Genomic DNA, 22,496 nt, shown 5'->3' on the forward strand with positions numbered 1-22,496 from the left:
AAGGGGACTTTACCCGCTTCTTTCTCTTTTACCGAGCGCGCTAAAAAGACGGATATCAGCGCTAAAAAAAATTGAATCTGTCAAATGGTCTAACAGACACTAAATTTGTTCGAGTCAGTCTTCACATTCATACCAGAGAAGACTCCTGTTCATAATATCCGTAGCTTGATCTGGCATCCTAAATAGGAAAACTAAGGTTAGGCCGAGATGAGTTCGAGAGCGTATTTGCTGCTGATGACAAGTGGCTCTTTCATAAGGGGGGATGCTGGCAACTTTTGACCGGTTATGCTCGACATTCCGTGGGTACCCAAGAAAAACAATACGGCTAATCACATTCGGATTGTGATACTACGGACCAAGCGTGCCAAGTGGTTCTTTGCCGAAGCCGAAGCCGCTTTCTAATTCATTGGCCATTTAGGTGGGTAGCTTCGAGCAAATTGAACACATAAGCTAGCCACTACCATGGGGAGAAAATGAAAAATGCATAATGCCCTAATGTTTTTGGTTATACGTGAGGCTGGCCTGTTGGCTTCTATCTACAACAGTCCCTAGCTCGCATCTGTAACCCTGGAACAGCACCCTACCTGTGTGAAAATCATCACAGGATCGAGCTTACAGTTTGAGTATACAATACTCTCCCAAGAGAGTAGAGCTGTGTCTGAGTCGATTATCTTCTGTTTTTGTTGATTAGATAAGACGTCGTCACATTTGAGGGATATGAAAGGCCTGCACTGCTGAAAGGCTTTCTTAAAAATACGTGAGGACCGTGAGTAACACTAACCCTCGAGCTTTTCGAATAGTACAGTGCGAAACGTTTATGGAATGGCAGAGCAAGAGTAGGACTTTGACCCTACCATAGTATCTGCAACCCTGAGGAGCCTGGGTAGATGGTTACTTTGACCCACCTTCAATATAATGGTATACCCTCAGTGAACACCTACCCAGCTTAGGAAGCACAGCAGAGAACAATATACGAAGATTTAGTTCATATGAAAGAAAAGCTTACTGGAGGCCAAGCCATGTGTAGACGTGCTTGTGAATGGTTGCTAGTTATCCACTGAGCATGCGGACGTCTAGAACCCACTTTAATATGTTGGTAGAGTCCCCCTGTGGTCAAGCTGGATGTAGTTTCCCTGCATTCGCCGAGTCTACGGAAGAACAATTTTCCAACCCAGTAAGGCTCGATCCTGACGTACGGAAGGTCAATTTGTTGTTGTGCTGAAAAACTTCGAGCCAATTGAACACTGTTAACCTTGCGTTCGTCAACGCTGTCAATCAAATGTGATGCGTTTCCACCAGTAGGCAAGTCTCTGCAATCGGGGAGATCACTAAGGTCAATACCCAGGCTCGGGGCTATTGTACTACCGGAATGCGCGGGGCGGAGCGAACGCACATGAGGGCCATGCTGGAGCGGAAGTGCGTGCGACTGCTGGAGTTTGGGCGCAAGTTCGGGCACAAATGCTGGGAAACTGATGGATCAGGAGACTGAGTGCTCAGTGGCGAACCAGTGTGTGTGAGGCACGGGCGGCAAAGCATGATACGGGTGCTATGGTAGCTCATGGCTAGAGAAATGCGTTCTCGCTTCCACTGGCTGTTGCTGTCACCCGGAATGTCTACCTCATCACTGTTCACCGAGGTGAATCGGTAGGCCTCGGGAACCTTGCTGACCAGATGTTTAGAATACTGCTACATTTTCGGATTTTCGGATTTGCTGCTCAATCTGGCTGCCACAGTGGTAGAGACCTTGAATACTGCAAACGTTGTTGATGATAACCTGCCCGATGGCAGCTAGGTCCACAATACAATGAAAGAACAGTGACAGGCTGGGTTCACAGGATGCGAGCCAGGACACACTGGCACACGCTTCCTCCGTTTGGAGGAGCGTGAGCCTGAGGCGGTCGATACGTGATAAGGAGTCTTGGAGAAGAGACAATCTAAATACCTAACTGACCCTTGATTATATGCTGTTGAGACATTTGAGTCACCCCTGCTGGTTGGTGGCCATCGATATATCGTTTTGGTCTACTTGGCAAAAATCTGTTCCAACATACATGCTCACGGACTTGTACGTGGTATATTACTTTAATATGGGAGGTAATATCGCTTGTAGATTGATTCTGATGAAATAGATTGATATTATCAGTCTTGTACGATTTTAGATTAGGTGTAGAATATTTATAACCAGGAAAATAAATAATAAAGTACTGTATATAGAGAAATGATCAGTATCATCTACTAATTATAATACATACAGTATGCGGTGAGGGAAGCGGTGAGTGTACTTAGCTTTGAAATCATTTTTGCCCGATGGCCGCTATTACCCGCCGTAGTAAACCCTGCTGTATCGTGGCCGCTACCGGTCGCCCTGCGACAATCACAACTGCTGTGTGGATGGAAGCGACTTCCGACCTCAGCCGAACGTGCTCTACCAAAGATAGTCGCTCTCCGGAATGAACATCCATCTGAGTTTTCCCTTGCTCCTGTGGCCCTGCCATATAGCTGTAAAATTAGAGTTCGGGCGAGGACCTCTTCCTAAAGAACCCTCTCGTTCTGCTAATATCTGACCCACTCGAGATTTTAATGTCAATTCCGCCCCGTTCCCAACCGCCGCGAGACTTCATGCTCCATGAGGCCACTTGCAGTCGACCAGACCTTGCCACTCCCTGAAAACCCTTGCAAGATATACGATCCAGGCTTCTTTTTAGACGGGCCGGCAACTGGGTCACTTCTGGGGTTCCCCGGACTTGCCAAGATGAACATGCAGCTTGAAGACTACGTATCTTTGGAAGAAAGTGACCCGAATCAGGATGCGTTTGCCCTTTTAAGTCAAGGCACGAATGGCATCTCCGTTAATGAGCTGAGTGTCCAGGACACTCATGCCAACCCTCCACACAGTGAATACAGTGCTTTCCCATGATAACTATTTACTACAGCATTTTATTATGCCGTTCTTTAGCTTAAACAAAGTTCAAGCGTTCAAGGAGCCAGCGTATTGAACAAGCAAGATGTCGGATTTGCCACAGCACGCGAAATACGTGTTAGATGAGCATGGAACGTTGTTGGTGGCTATGGAGCCGTCCGGGGAGTAGCATGTAGCTGTTGCGCTGCTTGGTGGTGTTAAAATGGCGAGGAAGAGTATCGCTGTCGCGTGGATTGCTCTGACAATCATAGTGTGCGGATGAGATGAGATCACGTCCTATACCTGTCCTTATGTAAAGAGAGAATAAATTCCAGTCAAGGATTCAGCGACACAATGCTCGTGTCCCTGGGACACTGCTGCCTGAGAGAAAACTTGAGACCAACAGACAGAAATGAGCGGGCGAGCCGCATTGCGAATCCAACTAAATATCACTAATCCGGCTATGGCTGCCAGCTGATAATAGAACTCCTGCATTGCAGGGTAAATCACTACATGATGGCTGAATCTTATTCGTCTCGTTGCTATGTTCAGGCCTTCCAGTGTATTTTCTTTTGTTTACAGCTGTAGGTAGGGTGGGATAAGTTGCATAGTTGGTTAGTTGATCTTGTATTCAAATTTGGTTTGTTTGGTAAGTGTTTAAAGGGGGGGTAATGGAAGGATTGACGAATGGACTGTGAATGGGGGCCGATTCCTCACCAACTTTGTGAGTCGGTGCCGCGAGGCTGTGGTTGCATTGGGTGGCAAGCGAAGCCATTTACTGTGTAATTTCATCGGTATTATACCTAATCAAACAAGTGGTGTAAAGTCCATACAAAATTCTAGAAGCTTTGGTCATTGGTAATTAAGGCACGTGCCAGATAGATGGGGCAATGTATTAACATCAAACATCTTCACTTTACCATTTGTAAATCTAGGCTGCTGTTGAAGAGTCTGAATCCACTATATAAGGGCTGATGATTTGAACAGGACAGGCCAAGTTAGTAAAATTTATAATATTAGTAAATGGTTGGCACGTTAAGCATCTAGTCGGGACGGGCGTAAGGTGAGTGCTTAGCGTCGAGAATCCTGCGGACTATCTACTGCTTACTATACTACCTTCCCATGCGGTAATTATCTCCGAAGTAGCCTAGCTGAGCGTCTTCCAGATATTGAGGCCCCGCCCAAAACCTCTCACCCCAGGTGTCTCCAGGTTTGCTCCTTAAGCATGCATCACCGGCATTTCAGCTAGAGCGGCTTCACTTCAGTCAACAGCCGCAGGTTCTCAGTGCGAGTGAGATAGCCGATTCCCGTCTCTTTGCACACCGACACGCGCGTCCGTCCTCTCGGGCCACATAGACAGTCTCGTCAAGTTCTTTCTACTTGTCCGTCACTGCCATTATGTGCCACGCCCCACAGGGAATGTTTCCCTCCTTCGCGTTACTAGCCGAGATCTCTCTCGACTAGCCGACCGTGTCTTGCAGAGGTGGCCTAGAAGCATCCAGTAGCCCTGCGCGATACTCCGACCATCCTCCACTAACCAAGCTTGTGTCCCCAGTTTTGCAGACTTTCCGAGCACCCGTAGCTACGCCTTAACGAGTTCAGTGAGGTTCGTCGCTGGATCGCACGCCCCTAGGGAAGTAGACGGTCAGCATTTCCAATCAAGACTGCCCGTGGCAGAGCCTTAACGAGGGTCTTGTAACCAGAACTGTTGGCACCCATTCCCCAGACTCGCGTTATCCACTGCTTGACTAGTTCTATTCTCCCTCGCCGCTCCACGCATATTCGAATTATGTTCTCACGATTCTGCTGGGCGTGTCGCAATCTCAGAGAGCGTTCAAGCTCAGAGGCGTCCTGTCTCCTGTTTAGACGATACCACGTCTGCTGGAAAAGCAAGTCCAGTGTCGGTCTCGAGTACGAATCGAGTAAACAGTCGTCGGATGGTTTTTATAACCCTTTTCCTTTGATTTTCGTGGGTTGGGCGGGCTCGGCTACCACGGAAAACTCTGCGGCTCGGCCCTACCCGCACCACCCGGATTCTTTTGGCTTCCCCTCTACGCAGCGAGAGGGTACTGACACCGGACACCACGAGAAGGTAGAATTCCATCGTCCTACCTGTCTGACGAGAACAGTTACCCAGCGTGCTCGCCAGGGGTAGTTGGTACAGTGATCTGCGAAATGAGCCTCCCCCTCAAAACTACTTCTGCTGTAAATTAAAATGCCAATATAGGTTAGTGTTTTATTGGTTAGTTTGAGCTTGGCATTTTTGCCAGAGCCTTACATGTATTGAAATCAATATAACTATGACCAAGGCTGCTGTAAATTACCTGTATGCGGGTGTTAACATTTGTCTTCTGTTCGAGATATAATCTGACTGAACTTCTATTCTTGACACTGCCTGATCAAGTACATATACTCTCATTGCTACATTACTACAGAGAATGGCACCACTTTACACACCTGCAAAGAAACAGCTTATCTGTGATATGATGAAGAATGGCAAGTCTAATCTGCTACAGCTCTTGCAGCGGAATGCAGCGAGCAGGCTGTGGGGAATATTTATTCTAAGTTTTCTAACCTATCTTTTATAAAGTGTGCGTAATGTACTTGACTAAATCCATGCATCACGTGAAGAGCTACCAACTATCACGTATCGGCCAATCACAGCCATTGGTTCCAAATTACTTCAAATATATGGTTGCAGGGTGTCGCCATTTACCCCAAGTCCGTGGCATGCTGCGTATATTACGACGATGCCTAACTTCATCCATCAAGGTACGATCCATCTGGTGAGACGCTATGAATCTTTCCACAAACTTCTCATTTCCCTTGGCCACCTGGTCCTCAAAAAGTGCCATTACATCCTGCATCGTCTTCCTGAATTCTGCTACCTGTATTTCCATTGGGATGGCGTCTTGATCATCATCACTGCCGCCTAGCTCTGAATCGCTCTCTGAGGAGTCGAGTTCAAGCTCCAGTGCGGCAACTCGTACTTGATTGCTCCCGTTCAACTTCCCGGACCTGAACCCCTCTCCAGGGTCACATTCGGGTCGCAAGATCAGTTGGGCATTGTTCCAGAAAGGATATGTTGTTTGGCGACTGACAGTTTCGAAAAATCCAGGACTGGGTGACTCAAAGCAACGCACAATGTGTTTGCATAGAAGGAAGCGGCTGTGCAGGAAGGATTTGCATGCACAAACCCAGTTGGCTGGATTGGTATGGTATTCCTTCAACTTGTCCAGATGAACTGCCTTACAGCTTTCCCTTCGCCATTGTTTTTTGAATGCTTCTCGCCAGCGAGCCTTAAACACGCGGAATTGTCCACTAGATATGGCTGTCATTCGATGAACTGCATCCGGGAGAACTCGAGATGTCAAGACCCACACCACCAGGTCAACCCGCGGGCGATTAAATCGATGCAGATAGTCGTGCTTCAGTGTTCGCCAATGCGACTCAACAATCATCGATGTCTTCACCACGGGGATGTCGCTAGGATCGGCCGCCCGTGCCCACAGTTTCCACTGTTCTGGGCAGTACCAATTGATGTACAGATACGCCCAAAGGCGGTAGTGTCCCCGGGCCTTACACCACGTATACATCTCTGCCGCACATTCTCTGTGCAAAGTCGTCGAGCATTTGTATGTGCCATTAGAATCCGGGATGAGGGGATGGAGGTTAAAATGTCGGCAGAATATCTCCAGAACCGTGTCCCGGTCGTCCTTAGTTGCGGGCTCCAGTCGTCCCACTTCGTCGATTCTCTCACCTTTGGATGGGCACGAGCAATCGCCAAATCGATGGCCCACCGGTCGGCGGACCGGTAACGAGCCCCAGCAGATCTCCAAATCTGAGACCAGCTTCTGAGCTTCCGCCGGCCAGTAGTGATTTTGTGTGTTGGTGCTTTTGGAAGAATTGAGCTTTGTGCTTACTGCCCGTTTCACATGCCAATAGCAAAGTTGAACTTTTACCCCGGGCCACACTTCTGTGACGGCGGCAATCTCCGATGGATCCCTGTCAATCGCGACGCATCTTGGGTTAAACCCGAAATCTTTCAGTCGCTCAAGAAACTGTTGAATAATGTATGCCGTCGCTCCTGGATCCGCGCGGATCGGCTTCTTCTGTGCTGGGTTGGCCTGGGGAGGCTTTAGCAGCTCAACCAGGCAATATGCAAGAGGAACGCCGGTACCTTCAACTTCAGCCAATACTGCAAAGAGGTCCATCCCTCCACTGTTGGTTCCAAACGTTGAGTCCATCACTAATTGGATTATATAGGAGGTCCATAAAATCTTGCGTTGAGCTGTCAATTGCGTTGAGCTGTAGCCGACCCTCCACCGCTCAGGTGGGGGGGAGGCAACGCGACGGGTAGGTGATTTGTCCTAGACGCCAGTCTCGAACAGATTCTCCTATCCTTTGTAAAGGGGTTTGATAAAATAAGGACGAACCTGGCGCCTTCTGTGCTGTAACAGGCGGGACGCACGATGGATTGGGAGTCAAGGAAATGCTTGGGTTTGCGCCGACTATACTGCTGATTATTAGTCTGAATAATAACTGATGCTCTTTCTAGGTTTAATATTTTGATCCCTTATAGACGTATTCCAGGGCGTATGGTGTAAAACAGATTTATTATCTCCAGTGGCAGTCTATAGGAGTATGAAGCCTAATCAAATACATCCATCACATACCGCACGTTTCTCTGGGCTTCAATCCATTTCTCAGCGCTCTCCACGCCTGATATATCGCTGCTGTCTTCACCACCTTCTCGCTTCCCAATCTTTTCCCGGAATATCTTAATGATGGCCCCCTTCACGGAGTCAGCGACACCCCTTGACCCACAGACGAAGATTTTGGCGCCGTTCTGCCACAGCTCCACGACCTCCTGCCGATCATGCCAAATCCGATCGTTCACATGTTTACATCCCTCGCTCTTGTCTGCTGCCTGACTAAATGCCCACCGCACATCGACAACGACATGTTGCTGCCATTCGTCCAGCTGGGCTCGGTACAGATCATCCTGTCCGGGGGAACGGCATCCAAAGAAGAGCAGTGCTGGGGCGAGTTCTTTCTTCTGCTCGATTAGGGCTGCTCGCTCCTGGAGAAAGCCGCGAAAGGGCGCAATGCCCGTTCCAGCCGCGACACATATCATCGGGGTCTTGTCTGGCTCAGTCGGCATGCGAAATCCCGCGTCGGATTTTCGGATCTTTACTTGAAGGATATCACCCGCGCAGAGGGTGTCCAAATACGACGTTGCCACACCAAGGTGGCGCGGCCCACCCTCCCGTGAATGTGACGGCACGTCGAGGATGGAAATGCTGATGGTGACATGGTTTGGGTTCCAGAGGGGGGATGAGGATATCGAACTGTGATACGGTCTGGGTTAGATTAGCTTCACAGGGGTAAGAAGAGAACTGACTATTGACGCATTCGCATGGATGGCAGCATGAGGAGGAAGGATCCTAATGGCAGATCAACAGCTGGATACTGCTCTAAGATGTCCAAGACTGAGTCGCCCTTTGCTAAGATCTCTGTGGTATATGTCTCGTTGGCCAACGCTGTAAGAGCTGTCTTAGTGTCCGCGTCTGTGCTGACATTGGCCATGATTCTCAGGTCCTACAAAAGTTGGAGGGTTAGCCCAAGACATTTAGAAGATGGGATAGGATGGATGTATCCTGGCTTACTTTTCGAGTAGCGGGCTGGGACAGTTCCAAATAAGTACTTAGAATATCGTTGGCTGCCACGGGCCCATCAATCGGCAGAGCAGTTGTTGGTCCGGAGGCTGTGATCTTGACCTGTGCATCCCACGCCAGTTTAAAATGGCGCATTGCCCGGCGAACGGTCTCGGGGGGGTTGATGGGTAGTACCGCCAGGTAGTCGCCTGCCGTGTAAGTTACACCCTTCGGCAGGCGTATCTCTAAGTGCTTCTTTCGTCGTTCCTTCTCGTCCTTGCTTGTGAGAATTTGCGTCTCCACAACCATGCCCTGACCTACGTCCTGGCGGAGCGCCTGCGTTCTCCAGTTGGAGACCGTCACCTCTACAGTAGCCTTCTGGCCAATGGACAAATTCTGCTCGGACTCTCCACCGTATTGGGCGACAAGACGAGGCCACAATGCGTGATCGGCCCAGGTTTCGAATGTAGAGAACATCTCACCGGAGGATGCATCTGCGAGCCCCAAGTCAGCCAGGCGCGTGCCTCCCAGGTTCTCCAGGGTGATGTCGATCAGCCTGGGGATGCGGTGGAATGTTTGGGCCCATTCCTTGTTTCCACAACCGAATAGAGCAAAGGAGACGTCCTTGAGGGGTTCTCCATTCTGATCCAGGTCCTCTAGCCATGAAACGAACTGTTTTGCATTGTCAGGCGGCTGACCCTCGTAAGAAGAGGTGACGATTATGATCGGCTGGCCTGTGGGTAGGGCATCACGGGCACTATCCAGGTCGTCGAAATGAGTGATCTGGAAGCCTTTCGAAATCGCATCGGCAGCAATTCGCCGCGCCAACGTTTCGCATGTTCCGCTGTTGGAGCCATAAAGAATGGTCATCGGAACACGTGTAGACGCTTGGTCAGCCGATTTGGAGGGCATCTTAGCCTGCGTCACCTCCGTCGCCAGTCCGACCAGTCTGCGCTCGAGGGTTGTTGGGGTCAGGCCGTGGCGTAACCGGGCTCTGATGTACATATCCTTCGGTTTGACGGTCAAGGTCTGCTTATAGTGCAGCTCGTAGTCTGGGTCCATCGAGAGATCAAAGTGCTGGAGAAGCATGGCCATGACTAAGAGTGCTTCCTGCCAGGCAAACGGTCGTCCAATACAGGCTCGCATGCCGTTGCCAAAGGGCTTCCACGCATTCGGGAACTCCTTCTGCCGCGCATTAAACGCCTCGTCTGCCATTCGCTCTGGCTGGAATTCATGCGCGTCGTCGCCGTAAACCTCGGGGTCCAGATGCGACTTGGCGAGGAGGTTGAAGATAGCCTCCCCTGCCTTTACGGAGTATTTGCCCGCAAGTAGCGTATCCTCAAAGGCCTCAACGGTGAACATGGGAATTGTCGCATTCAGCCGGAGGGTTTCGCGGAGAACGCTGCTGATATAGGGGAGCTTCGACAGAAGAGATACCTCAATGACCCCTTGCCCGACGACCTCGTCCACCTCCTGCTGCGCCTTGCGGTATGCTTCCGGATGCCTCAATAGTTGATAGAAAGCGAAGGAGAGAAGGCCGGACGTTGTTTCGTGGCCTGCAATGAGGAACGTGATTAGATTATCCATGATACTCTCGTCGGTCATTTTCCGGCCGGTTTGCGAATCAACGCCTCGCAGCATGGCAGCAAGCAGGTCATTGCGATCAGTTTTGCCTGCCTTACGTGCCTCAAGCACACCCTGCGCAGTGTTTCGGAGCACGGCAATGTCATCTTGGAACTTTTGGTCTCTGCTGCGGAAGAAGACGCCCGGCAGCGGTGGCCGTCGAGTCTTCTCGCCGGCCTCTGTCAGAAAGTCGCCCATGGCTTCAACAAACGGGTGTAGCTCCGGCGAGTAGTAGCTGTTGAATCGGTATCCCATAGAGCACAGGGCCAGGGTATCCAGCGTCAGCCGGGTAAAGTCGTCGGTGACCATGATGGAGGTGTCCGGCCCGTATCGCGCCCACTTCAGGGCCAGCTGGCTTGCGATGTCGTACATCTCGTCGAACATGCCGCGGATGGAGAGCGGCCCAAAAGCCGGCATCAGCACTCGGTGTGCAATCTCCCAGTTGACCTCGCCCATTCTCGCCTGTCGACTGTCAGCAGGATCCGGGCCTGCGAAAATGAGGTCCCTTACAGTAAACAGTCCATCATGCACCCCATCTCGCACATGCTGTCATCGTAATTAGCATGTAGCACGGAACTATTAGTTGCACTTTGCTCACCACCAGGGCAGAGTTGACAGACTTCTTGAATCGTTTCTCGTTGCAGGTTTCGTTAACGAGAGCGTGGGTGGATACGACCACGGCTGTTCGCCCGGGGAATCGCAACCGATAGACCTCGCCTACGATGATTAGATTTGAGCATGCGGTGTGGACTGCAGACACACCTAATTCATCTGCCAACCCGATTAGGGATCCCAGGGGGAATTTGGAGTCAATTGTGCCAATGTTGCCGAGAAATGGCAAACCACTAGGCTCAGGGATTTCAACCATGACAACGGTAGATATGTGAGGGACAAAGTGACCAAGGAGGAGAGAGGTGTCTGGAAGGAGGAGACTATATAATGGCGATCCCTCATCTTCGGGATTGCATTACAGCTGGAATATCTTGACTATGCCTTGTGTCGATGCACAGAGGATTCGAATAATACCTCAGCCGGATGGAGGACGCTGATCACTGGCCAATCACCCGCGCGTATCCATGCGCTTCGGCCCACACGTTCTCACTCCTGCCAGTAGGCTTCCGCGAAACCCAATTTGGGTAGAAGAAACCCCGACGGTTGCTAAACTCAACTGACTCTACCGGTATCCGAAACCGGAAACGAAAATCCAATGATCCGAAGCTGGGTCCAACGGTAAAAGTACGTACTACGGAGTAGTAGTAGTTTCTACTAGGAGGACTGTACAGCACCCACTTGTTCGTCTATCCAATCATGCGCCACCGTGTACGCCGTCACCGCCTCGTAATGGAGATTAATGCAGTGCTCAATGTTGTCGAGCACGGTAGCCGAAAAGCTGCTAGCAGCCGGAAACAGAGACGACACGTTGGCTGGCCGCGATGCCTTTCCCTGTCCACATTCGCCCCCGGGTCCTGAACCGTCCGATGTCTCGTCGACATAGCAAAACGCAGCGTCCTGGTTGCCCGTGATTACTGTCACGGGGCCGGAATAATTGGACACCACCTTTATTCTGGAGAATGTAGCCAATTCCCCCACAGAAACAGTTTGTTGGACGTCAAAGTCGAGAGCAGACACCTGGGGATCAAATGTACCATTGCGGCCGTAAAACGCCTTTTCTCTAGCCGGGAAAGACGAGGTAACCAAGTACCCGTCATCCAGGCTGCCGAATCTGGCCGGAAGCGCGTCCTTGGCCGGCACGAGCCCGGTTTGCATGACTAGCGGCGAGTTTGACGAGGCAGCGTACCCAGTAAGCATCATGGCATCAACGGCATCCGGGTACGTGGCGGCCAGCTCGACTCCAATGACGGATCCCTGGGAGTGGCCGACATAAATGACTTTTTCAAACGACCGTCCATGGATGATCTTTCCCCGCTTCAGCTCCACTGCGATCCGGTTGGCCACCGCCGCGTGCAGTGAAATCTGGTCGGTGTGGAATGGATTGGGATGCGAGGAGGCGCCGTCCCCAGCACGATCGATCGACAGCGTGGCGTACCCCCTTCGGGTTGCAAAGTCAACCCAAGAGTAGAGCCGCGACTGGTCGCCCAGCATTCCCAGGGCAGACCAGTAGTCCTTGGTGTACGTGATGCCATGGACGAGCAGTTCAATTGCGTCTCGATGTGGCAATGCCCACGATGGCTCGCAGTAGCGGGCACTAATGTTCAGCGCAGTGGACTCTTCGGCCCAGGTCGAGTTGTTGGATGTCAGCGCGAGCTCGGTGAGCAGGGCGATCACCGAGGCGCCATCGGTAAGAACCGAGCCTTCCAGCTGGCGGTTCCAGGAGGAAACACGCAGAGAGATAACGAGATCCGAGCAATCAGCAGGGCTCTCCCAGGATTCGCTGAGCGACGACGAGATGAAGAGGGTGCATATTGCCACCATTAGATACGAGAAACTGGCATTCAACATGGCGTCCCGGATGTTCTGGCTCGAGGAAGATGCTTGTGGATAACGGAAATTGTGAACATCTCTATTTTTATAGACTTCGAGCAGCCTGCCCCTGGATGAGCATAAACACCCAAGCTTCCACCTCAGCCCGTCATCGTTTCCGAATTTCCGTGGACCAGAGCTGTCGCGTATCAAGAGAACCATAAGCTGGCTACCGAGTTAGCCGATAGGGCTCTCTCAAGATCGAATTTTGCGCGGCCCATATCCCTCGCATAACTAACGAACGTACCAGATTTAGGTCGGTTCTGTGCTATGGGATGTTCGCCTACCCACTCGGATATCCAGATGTCTCTCCACGAACAGATTCGCCCTCGACATGGCACATACTGCTGGCACTTGGCTCTGGACCACGGCTTTCTTACACCGGATATCCTCCAAAATTCGTACCCGGCAATGGAAACAGAGCGACGTCTAACGGGAAAATCACGACTCAAACTGGAGCCACTGGGCGGTCGCAGGCAGTGACTACCATGTCTACCTCTTATTTTACCGGATCCTATAGTATAAATACAACTTCAAGGTGGCGTCCAGGATAACCTTCTGTCGGATCAAGCTTGTTGTGAATCGAGGCTCGATCTGGTAGACAGTAGAGCTTCGTATACGGAATGTATTCCGGATTGAATCAGATTGATTGGACCTCAATCTGATGTTCGTCTAGTATATAAACCCTCAAGTTTTCAGATGTGAATGATAACAATCAATCTTCCTCTGAATTACAACAAAGCTGAGACTGTAATGGCTCGTATTCCCAATAGGCAAATAAGTTAGAGAGCTGGGTCAAACGGACCCAATCTTGGATGCAAAATGTTGAGGTGAGAATGGATTGATTCTCGTTAGTTAACCTAAGGAGTTATCATTTAGAGGGCAGGCTGCCTTATATATATCCACGCCCAATCCCTGCCGCAAAGTTCAGCCACCATGATGCTCAACACAGCCACCGTGATACTCAGACCCAGTGACTGGGGCCCAAAAAACCCAGTTTTGCATAAACCGTAGTCTTAGCATTCATAGTTTACACTTGTTCTCGTTCTGCTTCTAAATATTGCTTAATATTGGACGATGTTGGTGGAATAAAGGGCGGACAGACCTGGACGCAGAACTGGTCGCTCGTGGGGCGCGATGCCGCGTATCCCCTGCTGCGCTCGCGGGTTATCGTCGTGGTAGAGGCGGACATGCACAGCACAGAGAACCTTGTAAATTCCGCTTGATTCCTGCCGCAAGCAGAGGCCACTTCATAAGTAGCTACTATCGTCAGGGCTAGTGTACGAGTAGACGCAGCAAACGTGGATTTCACGTATCAAAATTCGACAGTTGACAGATTAGAGGAATCTTGGGCTTCTACCTATGTCAGAGACTCCACGAGAGTTCGACTTTTCACCCTCTTGGACAAACCGTTGTAGCCGAATCAGCCGGTGGCCAGTTCTGAAAAAGAATACATTTCTTCCGGTTCATCCCGTGACATGAGACCTGTGTAATTGGGTGGATTGCAAGATGACTCTATCGGCCTGTTGTAACTGTTGCATCTCACGATCCCAGAGAGCCTGGTAGTCTCATAGTTAGCGCAACAAGACCGGTACAAGGCTGCTCATATTACTGACCCAATCAAACATCTCCAGGGCGGAATCACCGACCAACATGTCCTGGATAATATTGGGAGACGTGAGGTTTTCTGTAAGTTCCGTAGGACTTCCTTGGCCTTCTTCTTTACCAGATAGAGGAGGCAGGACGTCCACCCTATTCGCCCCTAAAAGATCTAACACCGTACTTGTTATCTCAGCAGCCTTTATTGTCTCTAAAGAGGGTCGTGGTGAAAGTTTCCAGGACATGTGGGAAGACTTCAATAACTCGATAAGCTCAGTCCGGACATGGTCGTTCGAAGAACTACCATCCCTCGACTGGTTAATCACCTCCAGGCATATGACCATAGTAGCCGTGAGGCAATCGGATATTGAGCGAGATAACCCAAACCATGCCCGATGACGACTGTGAGACTTGGCCAGCATGCCCTGAAAAAGCTCTGATTGAAGCGCGAGGATTTGCCGCGCTGCGTCCACACAGATCGATCTGAACTTTCTGTGCGGGTCTGAGCGAGCAGTCGTCAGATATCTGCGATATAAGATGCAACGTGCGCGTTGGTAAGTTATTTCCAAGCAATATCGTTCGATCATTTTTCCATCATCCAGCCTCTGCGCCTCTCGAGGTTGCAGCTGAAAAATGCTGGGCAGCGAGCTCTTGATCTTTTCTAACCGCAGACTAAGTCCTTGCGCCGTATCAGAGACCATGGCACCTCCTGAGACCGTGTCTGTGACCTCACCCACAACGAATAACATCTGCTCCAGGGCAGATATATACGCGATGTTGCTGACATGCTGACCGACGGAACGTGAAGGCGGAAGAACCGTTGTGTCAAGCCCGAAGTCGCTATCTAGGAGATTTCTGGGGAGAGTGACATCTCCCAGCTTTCGGGGGATGACTCGAGGAAGGCCCGTCTGCCACGCGACTTTCGAGTCGATGGAGACCAGCAGAAGCCATGCCCTCCGACGCATCTCCGCTTCGAAGCAAGATATTTGGGGATGATATAGTCGAGGCTCCCGATGATATCCCATCATGATTGCTAGCCTTGAAACGACACCCAGCAGCATGGAGATCCCAGTCTTGAGGTTGTTGCTTTGGAGATACTCGACGCCCAAGTACATGATGGCAGCATCGACCTTGTATCGTCCAGGGGTGGCGAAGTTGGCTTTTGCCAGGGCAATTGCGCAATTCGTTCGGTATACATGGAACGTGCCCGGTAATTGTGGATTAGTGTCTTCAGGATTTGTAGTATGTTCGATGTAAATCGCACATGACAGTATTGAATACAAAAGTGCGAGCCACGCAAGGGACACTCCTGAAGGGTCTTTCCAGAATTCGAGGTACTAACCAAGGTTGAATGTTAGACTGTTGTTGTTGTTGATGAGAGAAATCAATTTTGGAACTGTTACCTCGCTCTTGAAGGTCGGAACATGAATAATTACTAGTAGAGATTGTCAGTCGTTGGACCCACGCAAATGAAGGCATCTAGATTCCTACTAAGTGATGGCTCTTGGGAACCTAGGCAGCGGCGGACAAGCATATCCGCAATGTTCCGAGGTGGTAGTGCTGCGAGAAGCTCTGCCTCGTCCATTTGGTGCGAAATGCCCAGTAGTAAGACGGGACCGTCAGGGCTTGATTCGGTCTCCTCAGCTCCTTGGCCATAATTGACGCTGCGATCCTCTATATTAAGCTCCTGGGTCTGCGGATCATGTTAGATCATACTGCGTCCATAGGTTTACTGCCTAGGAGCAAGAAGAAGAGGTTCCACCCACTGCATTGTTCATCATAGCCTGCCAGTGGCTGGGACTGATGAATCTAGTGCCGCTCGTTTCGGACAGCAGGCATCCGGATACAGAACCTGGCCTTGGGGAGGCGGCTGACTCGGCTTCTGCCTGGGATCTGTCATTGGCAGCATCTGCATCAGGTGTTTTTGCACTGCCATCCAAGGCAACATGTTCTGGTGTAGAAGAATGATCCTGTATGGCTGCCTTCTCTAAACGAAGTAACTTTTGCTCGAGATACCGCAAACGACGATATACCTCGTGGGGTTCTTGTTCTCCCGATACTGGACGCCGTGAACGTTCGGTGATGTATTGACAAGCTGTGTCCTGGCCGCGTCTGAGGCAGTTGGCACAGGGGCGTCCGCGATTGCATTTGACCCTGCAATACTGTTGGTATCCATATTCCCATGCATGGAAAAACGACAACAAACACCCAAAACAGACCGAATACGGGGTGACCTACTTCTTTTCTCTGCACCACGTACACGACAGCAAAACTCGGGGTTTCTGTTCCCGCCGCTTCCGATCGGTTCTTGAAGAAAGAATACTCCCAAGTGGCTCCATTGACGCGACAAAATACTGTATCGTGTGCAGCAGCGAAGTGTGTGAAGCAGACTCGCGGTTCCCGGCTTTCTTGTAAGTAGGTTTCCGGATTACTCGGATTTCTCGGTCTCTTTCCTGTTTGGACCCACTGTTATGGCTCCTTCCTTCTAACTACATTCATAGCTGGTGGACCCTTGGCCATGCTGTCCTTCATTTTTCAAATGAAAAGGAGCTGGAGCCAGTTGAGAATTATGCAGCATAATCGTGAGGCGTTCGTTTTATCCCATACATAACAGCAGGATATAAATCATTGTCCAATGTCCATGGCTAGCCGTATTTGTTCTTTAACGGCAAACAACTGATACTGTCCCTGCTTCTCCCTCAGTTTCACGAGAAAAGTACGTACAATGGCAGGATATGAACCCAGATTCCGCGTGGTCATCGTGGGCGGTTCAATCGCCGGACTCACCCTTGCACACTGTCTGTTGAGGAACAACATCGACTTTGTTGTGTTGGAGTCCCATGTCGATATTGCGCCACAGGTCGGTGCCTCCATCGGTATTCTCCCGAACGGCGCGCGGATTCTGGACCAACTCGGCCTTTACGATGATGTTCTAAATGAAGTCGAGCCCCTTCGGACCTCCTTCATCTGGGCAGATTCTGCCAAGTGCATTACAACGTCGAATTCGCCCGCCATCCTTCACGAGAGGTAAGTAATTAGCACAGGCCCCGTTCGACTAGAAAGACTGATATAACCCGCAACAGACACGGCTATCCCACCGCATTCTTGGATCGCCAGATTCTGCTCGAGATCTTGTATGAGGGTCTTGCGGACCACAAATCCCGTGTTATGGTGAATAGGAAAGTCGCCAAGGTAGAGCATCTTCCTGGAAAAGTTGTGGTTTATTGTGAAGACCAGTCCGTCTACGAGGGTGATGTGGTCGTCGGAGCCGATGGAGTACGGAGTACAGTAAGACGGCAGATGTGGAACTACATGGAGTCTCGAGGTATGAAACAGGACGCTCAGGAGGAACGGAATTGTATGCTTTTCCATTAGGGCCTTTCCATCTCCTCCCAACTCTGCTAATCCGCTGCCTATAGTGATGACGTCCGAGTACAATTGCGTGTTCGGGATATCCACGGCCACCCCGGGGCTGACTCCGGGACATGCTCATCGAACCTTTGCAGAGCACTATTCGATCCTGACAATCGTAGGTAAGGAGGGACGTATCTTCTGGTTTTTCTTCACAAAGATGGACCGAGTGTACTCCGCATCTCAGATCCCCAGGCTCAGCCAGACTGAAATCGACGACCATATCGCCCCGTATCTGCACAAACCCATCACATCAGAGGTGCCTCTCTCCGAGGTTAACAAGAGATCGATTGTGAGAACATTTGTATCGTTGGAGGAGGCATTCTACAAGCATTGGTGTGTGGACCGATATGTTTGTATCGGTGACTCGGCTCATAAGGTACGTCTGCCAAGTACGATAACGTAACGAGATGAGATCCTAACGTGCTGTGTTAAGATGACGCCCAACATGGGCCAGGGAGGGAACAGCGCTATCGAGAGTGCTGCATCTCTTGCAAACAGCCTCGCTGTGCTAGCCCGTGACTCTGCTCATGTAAAGATTGACGTTCAAGACATTCACCGTTGCTTGCAAGCATGGCAGAAGCCCCGTCAAGAGCGCGTGGACAAGATTTGGTTGTCGGCTCATGAATTAACTCGGCTAGAGGCTTTGGAAGGTCCGAAGCAGAAGCTAATCGGGCTGTATCTCCTTCCATATCTCAGCCAATACCTGGTCGATAAAACGTCGGCTACGATTGTCGGAGCGGCCAAACTCGATTGTGCACCTCTACCGCGAAAGTCATTGGACTGCTCAATGCCGTATTTGAATGGAGACGACCATGCTTTGGGCAAGACAGACAACCCGTGGACGCGTGTTCTTTCCACTGCTCCCTTGCTCGGCTGCTACGCTGCTGCCAGAATGACGATGGGGACATTGATCACCCGTGTACGGCTCTTCATGCTGCCTCTGTTTGCTGAAGGTGTATGGACCACAGGCAATGGGGAGGTCTTTAGTCTGACCAGACCGATCTATCATGTTCCGTTTCTGGACAATCTCTTCCGCCCTTTGATTACATGCTTCCTGCCCTCTATCAGCGGGTCTGATCCTCAATCCCGCATCCAAATGCTGTCTTTCATGACCGACCTTGGTCCCATATATGGGATCTGGTTGTTGGAAAGCTACCGCAAGGCCCATTCCTGGGCAGAGCTTCTACTGTGAGTTTACCCCTGCGCTCCATACATTCCGTGGGAGGCGACTAACGACCCGAGAACAGTCCGATTGATGCCGGAATGGCCTTTCAGCTGAAAGGGATCGGCAAACTGGCGCCCATATACTACGCCTTGGAGCACATCCGCACACCTCTTGCCAAGCTTCTACCTGGGGCGAAGCATCAGGTGGAGTCCGAGACCTCAATTTCTCTCCTCCTGGCCATGTTCGCGGGTTACTACCTGCCGACGGTTGCGAATTTCGTAGCTCCGACCATTGAATCGCGCGGCTTCTACAACGCAGTGTGGCAATTGTTCCCGGTTGTCGTACCCCTCTTGCAGATTCCTCTGCATTTCCTAGCTAAGCACCTTCTGGCAACTGAACAAAAGGAGTCAAAACAGGACACGCGGAAGATGAATATGCGCTATGTCCGGTACGCGTATGGGACATTTGCCCTGGTCTCTAGTCTCTCGTTTATCCATGCACGGTTCTCCGTGCCAGCTGGCGCGTCGTTTGCCAGAGTGTTCTTGCCCGGGTTGAGAGACCATCTGGAGCCAGTCAAATCGTTCGCCGGAGGAATCGGGCGGTTTCTCCAGTATGACGAGGTGATCTCGATGGCCAGTGGATTCATTTGGCTTGGGCTGAAGTTTGGAGAGCTGAAGAAGGCGGGGGCTTCCTTCTCAGGGGGGAAGGCTATTGGTGGGCTGGTGGGAATGACCTGCGCTTTTGGTCCCGGGGCTGCATTTGCGCTTGGTTGGGGGTGGAGGGAAGAGATGCTGGATAGCCTGGCAGGGGAGGACGAGTAAAGGTCAGATGAAGATTCGGCTGGGTATTACAGAATTGGCTTTGAGCAAGCAGACCAACACTATTGGTGCCTCATCACGCCACCTCAATAACAAAGACAGAAATTCAACATTCTGTACGAAGCCGCAAAAGCAGCTTAGGCATCTCACACTCTTTTCTTTATGCCGGTTCACCGCTGTGGCGCTAGCGCTTGAGAAATTGTCCTTGACAGGGGCGGGACCGCCTTTATATATTCATTTCCGTAAAGAATCTGGGATGTAACCTTCGCCAGGGAAACCTAATGGGCCAAATTCCAATCATATGGTGCGTTGATGATTAACGATGGGGGGGTAATGACCTTAACAAAAAATGCCAGCACGTGACATACTCTGAATGTTAGTCATCTTTCCTATTTAGGACTAGATTGTTTACAACGCGGGCGACGCAACCCGCGTCCATACAATATACTACTTCACCAATTTCCTGCTTGCGTCACGTTGCTCCACTTATTCACCAATGGATTCTCATGGCCCTCCTCATACTATCTTCTGTAGCAAGTGCAGAAGACCTTGTGCTCTAGACGAGTTCGGATTCAACAAGCAAGGGAAGCGTAACAAGACTTGCAAGCGTCACACGAAGAAACGCCCTCTCGACGTGGATGATTGGGGAGATTTTATTTTGCGTCTCCAAAATTGGAATCAACCAGTAAGCAATTCTGTTGAATCCAGTTTGGAACGTCCTGGCTAAGAGGCTGGTCTCGCCACATAGGACCAGCATGAGATCCTGGACGAGACGTTCACCTTTCATCTCGATGCTTTGCCTGTCCATTTTGGACCTTTCCACGCTCCCGAACAGGGAAGAGCCTACGGTAGCGACATGTTTCCCAGATCGGAGATGAATCTGGCGATGCGAGATTTAACCGAGATCATCTGGAGGGAAGGAGGCTTCCGGTTCAAACATACGGGAACCAACTTTCAGAGCTGTACGTACGGCTATCAATTCCCCTCTGCATACTTGCGCTGACATAACTGGTGGCGGAGCTCTTCGGTTTTCCCTCTAGCCAGGAATAGACGGTACGCAACTGGTCTGTTGCGTCTCCAATGGCTTCTTCGTCCGTTGCGAGGACGTTTTCTGCTTCCAATCTAAAAGATTTCAACTCGGATTTCTTGCCACTGAAGGGCTTAGGATCCTTCGGACGGCGACGTGGGCGCTGCTGGGCCACAACGTTCGCTACTGTGGCAAGCGGCGTGACTTCTGTTGCTAGCTCACTCTGCGCAGGGGTCAATGCTGTCGGCGGCTGGGGTGTCGATAGTGGTGTCGTGGCGGTTTCTCTGGCTGCTGCCTGTAGTGCTCCGATCTGGAGAGCTTGCTGCTCCTGTATCTTCTCTTGACGCTTCTGACCTTCGAGCAACTGTTTGAGAATTGCTTCTAAACTGTCTGTGAGCGATTGCTCCATGTTGGCTTGGTCTGTGGAGGTGTTCTCCATCTTTCGAACTTCCGAAAGCGAACTCAATGTGTGGGGAGCTCGAATGTATGTGAAGGGTTCTAATAGTGTGAATTACAGCTATATAGTCCTCATGCGTTTTACATTCGAGCTGAGGAAAAAGGAAAGAAAGAAAGATGAGAGCAAAGAAAATAGTCCAACAAAACAAGTCGTCACCCGCGCAACGGCGCTCAGACCATCAAGAGGACAAGGCACTGCCTTGTCCAGCAGGGCCTAGCCCGTTACAAAGCTTCTCTAATACCTAATTAGCATCTAGAGGTACTAGACCGGCACCTTTAAAGCTATTTTGTATAGTAGAAGCTTTAAACGTAGCCTTTCTTGCGATAGGGTAGATTTGAAGGAAGTCGTCTTTATCAATCGAATTCACCCCGTTCCGCATTTCTTCTCCAATCAACCCTCCATTTTTAGCGGGAAGTAGCATCTGGGATCCGATATGTCCAAACACAAATGCCACGGATCTTAGTCATAGCAAGATCAGCGGAGAAGTGTTTTTTCCCAATAGGCGAAAATTTTCTCTCAGTCTCTTGTTCCAAGACAATGATGATATGTCTCTTCATCATAATTCCGGTATGATCATCACAACCTTGGAAACCATGGGCATTGTAAAGGGAAATTTCGTAATGAATAACGAACAAATCTGGACGAAGACAAGTTGCTACTGGTCCGATTTCAGATGACAATCATTAAAAGCGAAATTTTCCTTCAAAGGCATAAAAGCAATATATTCGTAACGATGAAACAGTCCTGAGAGTTATGCTTACCGTAATGTCACAGCAGTAATGGGAAAAATCGCAACCCTCCGACAGGACGTTAAGGTCGCAGTTCAGGAGCTCACGGCAGCACGCTAGACTGCGACCAGAGCTAATATATGCATCGAGAGTGGCGGATATAGGTGAGCTGAGCACACTGTTAACACCTATGCTGAACAAAATGAGGATAGAGATGTGCTTCATGGTTTCCGAAACAGCCAATATTGTGTGGGAGGTAATGAGAAGTGAGACCGCTCCTATAGGGTATGCTAGACGTACCTATCATGCAGGAAAGTGTCTCTTAAGTCACATCGATATTTCGAGAACCATTTTCTCGATTTTCGCCCTATCGCATTCTATAATGTAATCGACCCACCCTTCCGCGGGCACCATCCACATTCTTGAGTCAAATTCGCTACACTCAGACCGCTATTTGCAGTGGGACAATAACCAAGAGAGAAGATTCCTATTCCCCATACTATTTGAACAATATTTCATCCAACTTTAAGCTACTTACTTGATTCGATGTATACGGAGGTAGAGCTACTGTTGTAATATGAGGCTGGTGCAGATCAGGAACCAAGCCGAACCATCGGAATTAATCCCG

General features: G+C 50.3%; 10 protein-coding genes across 10 annotated transcripts; 3 read left to right on the plus strand and 7 right to left on the minus strand.

The window, feature by feature from the left end:
• Positions 1–1,961: 1,961 nt before the first annotated feature.
• On the plus strand, positions 1,962–2,129 carry BDQ94DRAFT_153685 (uncharacterized protein; the record flags this gene model as incomplete). The annotated part of the gene is made up of 1 exon (XM_026768172.1): positions 1,962–2,129. One exon carries the CDS (start codon positions 1,962–1,964, stop codon positions 2,127–2,129), a length of 168 nt encoding a protein of 55 aa, XP_026620545.1.
• A 364-nt stretch (positions 2,130–2,493) lies between these two features.
• BDQ94DRAFT_153686 (uncharacterized protein) lies at positions 2,494–2,967 on the plus strand. Its single transcript, XM_026768173.1, has one exon. The coding sequence runs from the start codon at positions 2,627–2,629 to the stop codon at positions 2,915–2,917; it is 291 nt and encodes a 96-aa protein (XP_026620546.1). The 5' UTR covers positions 2,494–2,626; the 3' UTR covers positions 2,918–2,967.
• A 1,772-nt stretch (positions 2,968–4,739) lies between these two features.
• On the minus strand, positions 4,740–5,003 carry BDQ94DRAFT_163515 (uncharacterized protein; the record flags this gene model as incomplete). The annotated part of the gene is made up of 1 exon (XM_026769754.1): positions 4,740–5,003. The coding sequence occupies one exon, from the start codon at positions 5,001–5,003 to the stop codon at positions 4,740–4,742; it is 264 nt and encodes an 87-aa protein (XP_026620547.1).
• Positions 5,004–5,577: 574 nt separating this feature from the next.
• Positions 5,578–6,558, minus strand: BDQ94DRAFT_184479 (uncharacterized protein; the record flags this gene model as incomplete). Its single annotated transcript, XM_026774655.1, has 1 exon — positions 5,578–6,558. The coding sequence occupies exon 1, from the start codon at positions 6,493–6,495 to the stop codon at positions 5,578–5,580; it is 918 nt and encodes a 305-aa protein (XP_026620548.1). The 5' UTR covers positions 6,496–6,558.
• A 964-nt stretch (positions 6,559–7,522) lies between these two features.
• Positions 7,523–11,047, minus strand: BDQ94DRAFT_184481 (bifunctional cytochrome P450/NADPH--P450 reductase; the record flags this gene model as incomplete). The annotated part of the gene is made up of 6 exons (XM_026774656.1): positions 7,523–8,250; positions 8,304–8,500; positions 8,569–10,641; positions 10,690–10,725; positions 10,778–10,896; positions 10,942–11,047. 6 exons carry the CDS (start codon positions 11,045–11,047, stop codon positions 7,551–7,553), a joined length of 3,231 nt encoding a protein of 1,076 aa, XP_026620549.1. The 3' UTR covers positions 7,523–7,550.
• A 306-nt stretch (positions 11,048–11,353) lies between these two features.
• Positions 11,354–12,639, minus strand: BDQ94DRAFT_175531 (alpha/beta hydrolase; the record flags this gene model as incomplete). Its single annotated transcript, XM_026772519.1, has 2 exons — positions 11,354–11,422; positions 11,470–12,639. The coding sequence occupies 2 exons, from the start codon at positions 12,637–12,639 to the stop codon at positions 11,354–11,356; spliced, it is 1,239 nt and encodes a 412-aa protein (XP_026620550.1).
• A 1,487-nt stretch (positions 12,640–14,126) lies between these two features.
• BDQ94DRAFT_184483 (uncharacterized protein) lies at positions 14,127–16,598 on the minus strand (the record flags this gene model as incomplete). Its single annotated transcript, XM_026774657.1, has 6 exons — positions 14,127–14,219; positions 14,277–15,596; positions 15,663–15,694; positions 15,772–15,946; positions 16,026–16,413; positions 16,498–16,598. 6 exons carry the CDS (start codon positions 16,596–16,598, stop codon positions 14,127–14,129), a joined length of 2,109 nt encoding a protein of 702 aa, XP_026620551.1.
• Positions 16,599–16,820: 222 nt separating this feature from the next.
• Positions 16,821–19,952, plus strand: BDQ94DRAFT_184486 (FAD-dependent oxidoreductase). The gene is made up of 6 exons (XM_026774658.1): positions 16,821–16,848; positions 16,963–17,286; positions 17,343–17,617; positions 17,679–18,049; positions 18,107–18,861; positions 18,921–19,952. The coding sequence occupies exons 1-6, from the start codon at positions 16,829–16,831 to the stop codon at positions 19,657–19,659; spliced, it is 2,484 nt and encodes an 827-aa protein (XP_026620552.1). The 5' UTR covers positions 16,821–16,828; the 3' UTR covers positions 19,660–19,952.
• A 132-nt stretch (positions 19,953–20,084) lies between these two features.
• BDQ94DRAFT_153695 (uncharacterized protein) lies at positions 20,085–21,453 on the minus strand. Its single transcript, XM_026768174.1, has 2 exons — positions 20,405–21,453; positions 20,085–20,341 (listed from the first exon to the last, which is right to left on the minus strand). Exon 1 carries the CDS (start codon positions 21,120–21,122, stop codon positions 20,589–20,591), a length of 534 nt encoding a protein of 177 aa, XP_026620553.1. The 5' UTR covers positions 21,123–21,453; the 3' UTR covers positions 20,085–20,341; positions 20,405–20,588.
• BDQ94DRAFT_153699 (uncharacterized protein) lies at positions 21,449–22,170 on the minus strand. Its single transcript, XM_026768175.1, has one exon. It carries the CDS (start codon positions 22,091–22,093, stop codon positions 21,824–21,826), a length of 270 nt encoding a protein of 89 aa, XP_026620554.1. The 5' UTR covers positions 22,094–22,170; the 3' UTR covers positions 21,449–21,823.
• Between the last annotated feature and the right edge of the window lie 326 nt (positions 22,171–22,496).

This window comes from Aspergillus welwitschiae (genome assembly GCF_003344945.1).
Source record: "Aspergillus welwitschiae strain CBS 139.54b unplaced genomic scaffold BDQ94scaffold_57, whole genome shotgun sequence".
In the NCBI taxonomy this organism is placed as follows: Eukaryota; Fungi; Ascomycota; class Eurotiomycetes; order Eurotiales; family Aspergillaceae; genus Aspergillus; species Aspergillus welwitschiae.

Bases quoted from the DNA above. Each gene is read 5' to 3' on its own strand.
- BDQ94DRAFT_184486 (XM_026774658.1), top strand. From the start codon at position 16,829: ATGCAGCATAATCGTGAGGC. The intron at 16,849-16,962 runs GTTCGTTTTATC...CTTCTCCCTCAG, and splicing joins ATGCAGCATAATCGTGAGGC to TTTCACGAGAAAAGTACGTA. The intron at 17,618-17,678 runs GTATGCTTTTCC...CGCTGCCTATAG, and splicing joins CGCTCAGGAGGAACGGAATT to TGATGACGTCCGAGTACAAT.
- BDQ94DRAFT_153686 (XM_026768173.1), top strand. From the start codon at position 2,627: ATGAGGCCACTTGCAGTCGACCAGACCTTGCCACTCCCTGAAAACCCT.
- BDQ94DRAFT_153695 (XM_026768174.1), bottom strand. From the start codon at position 21,122: ATGGAGAACACCTCCACAGACCAAGCCAACATGGAGCAATCGCTCACA.
- BDQ94DRAFT_153699 (XM_026768175.1), bottom strand. From the start codon at position 22,093: ATGAAGCACATCTCTATCCTCATTTTGTTCAGCATAGGTGTTAACAGT.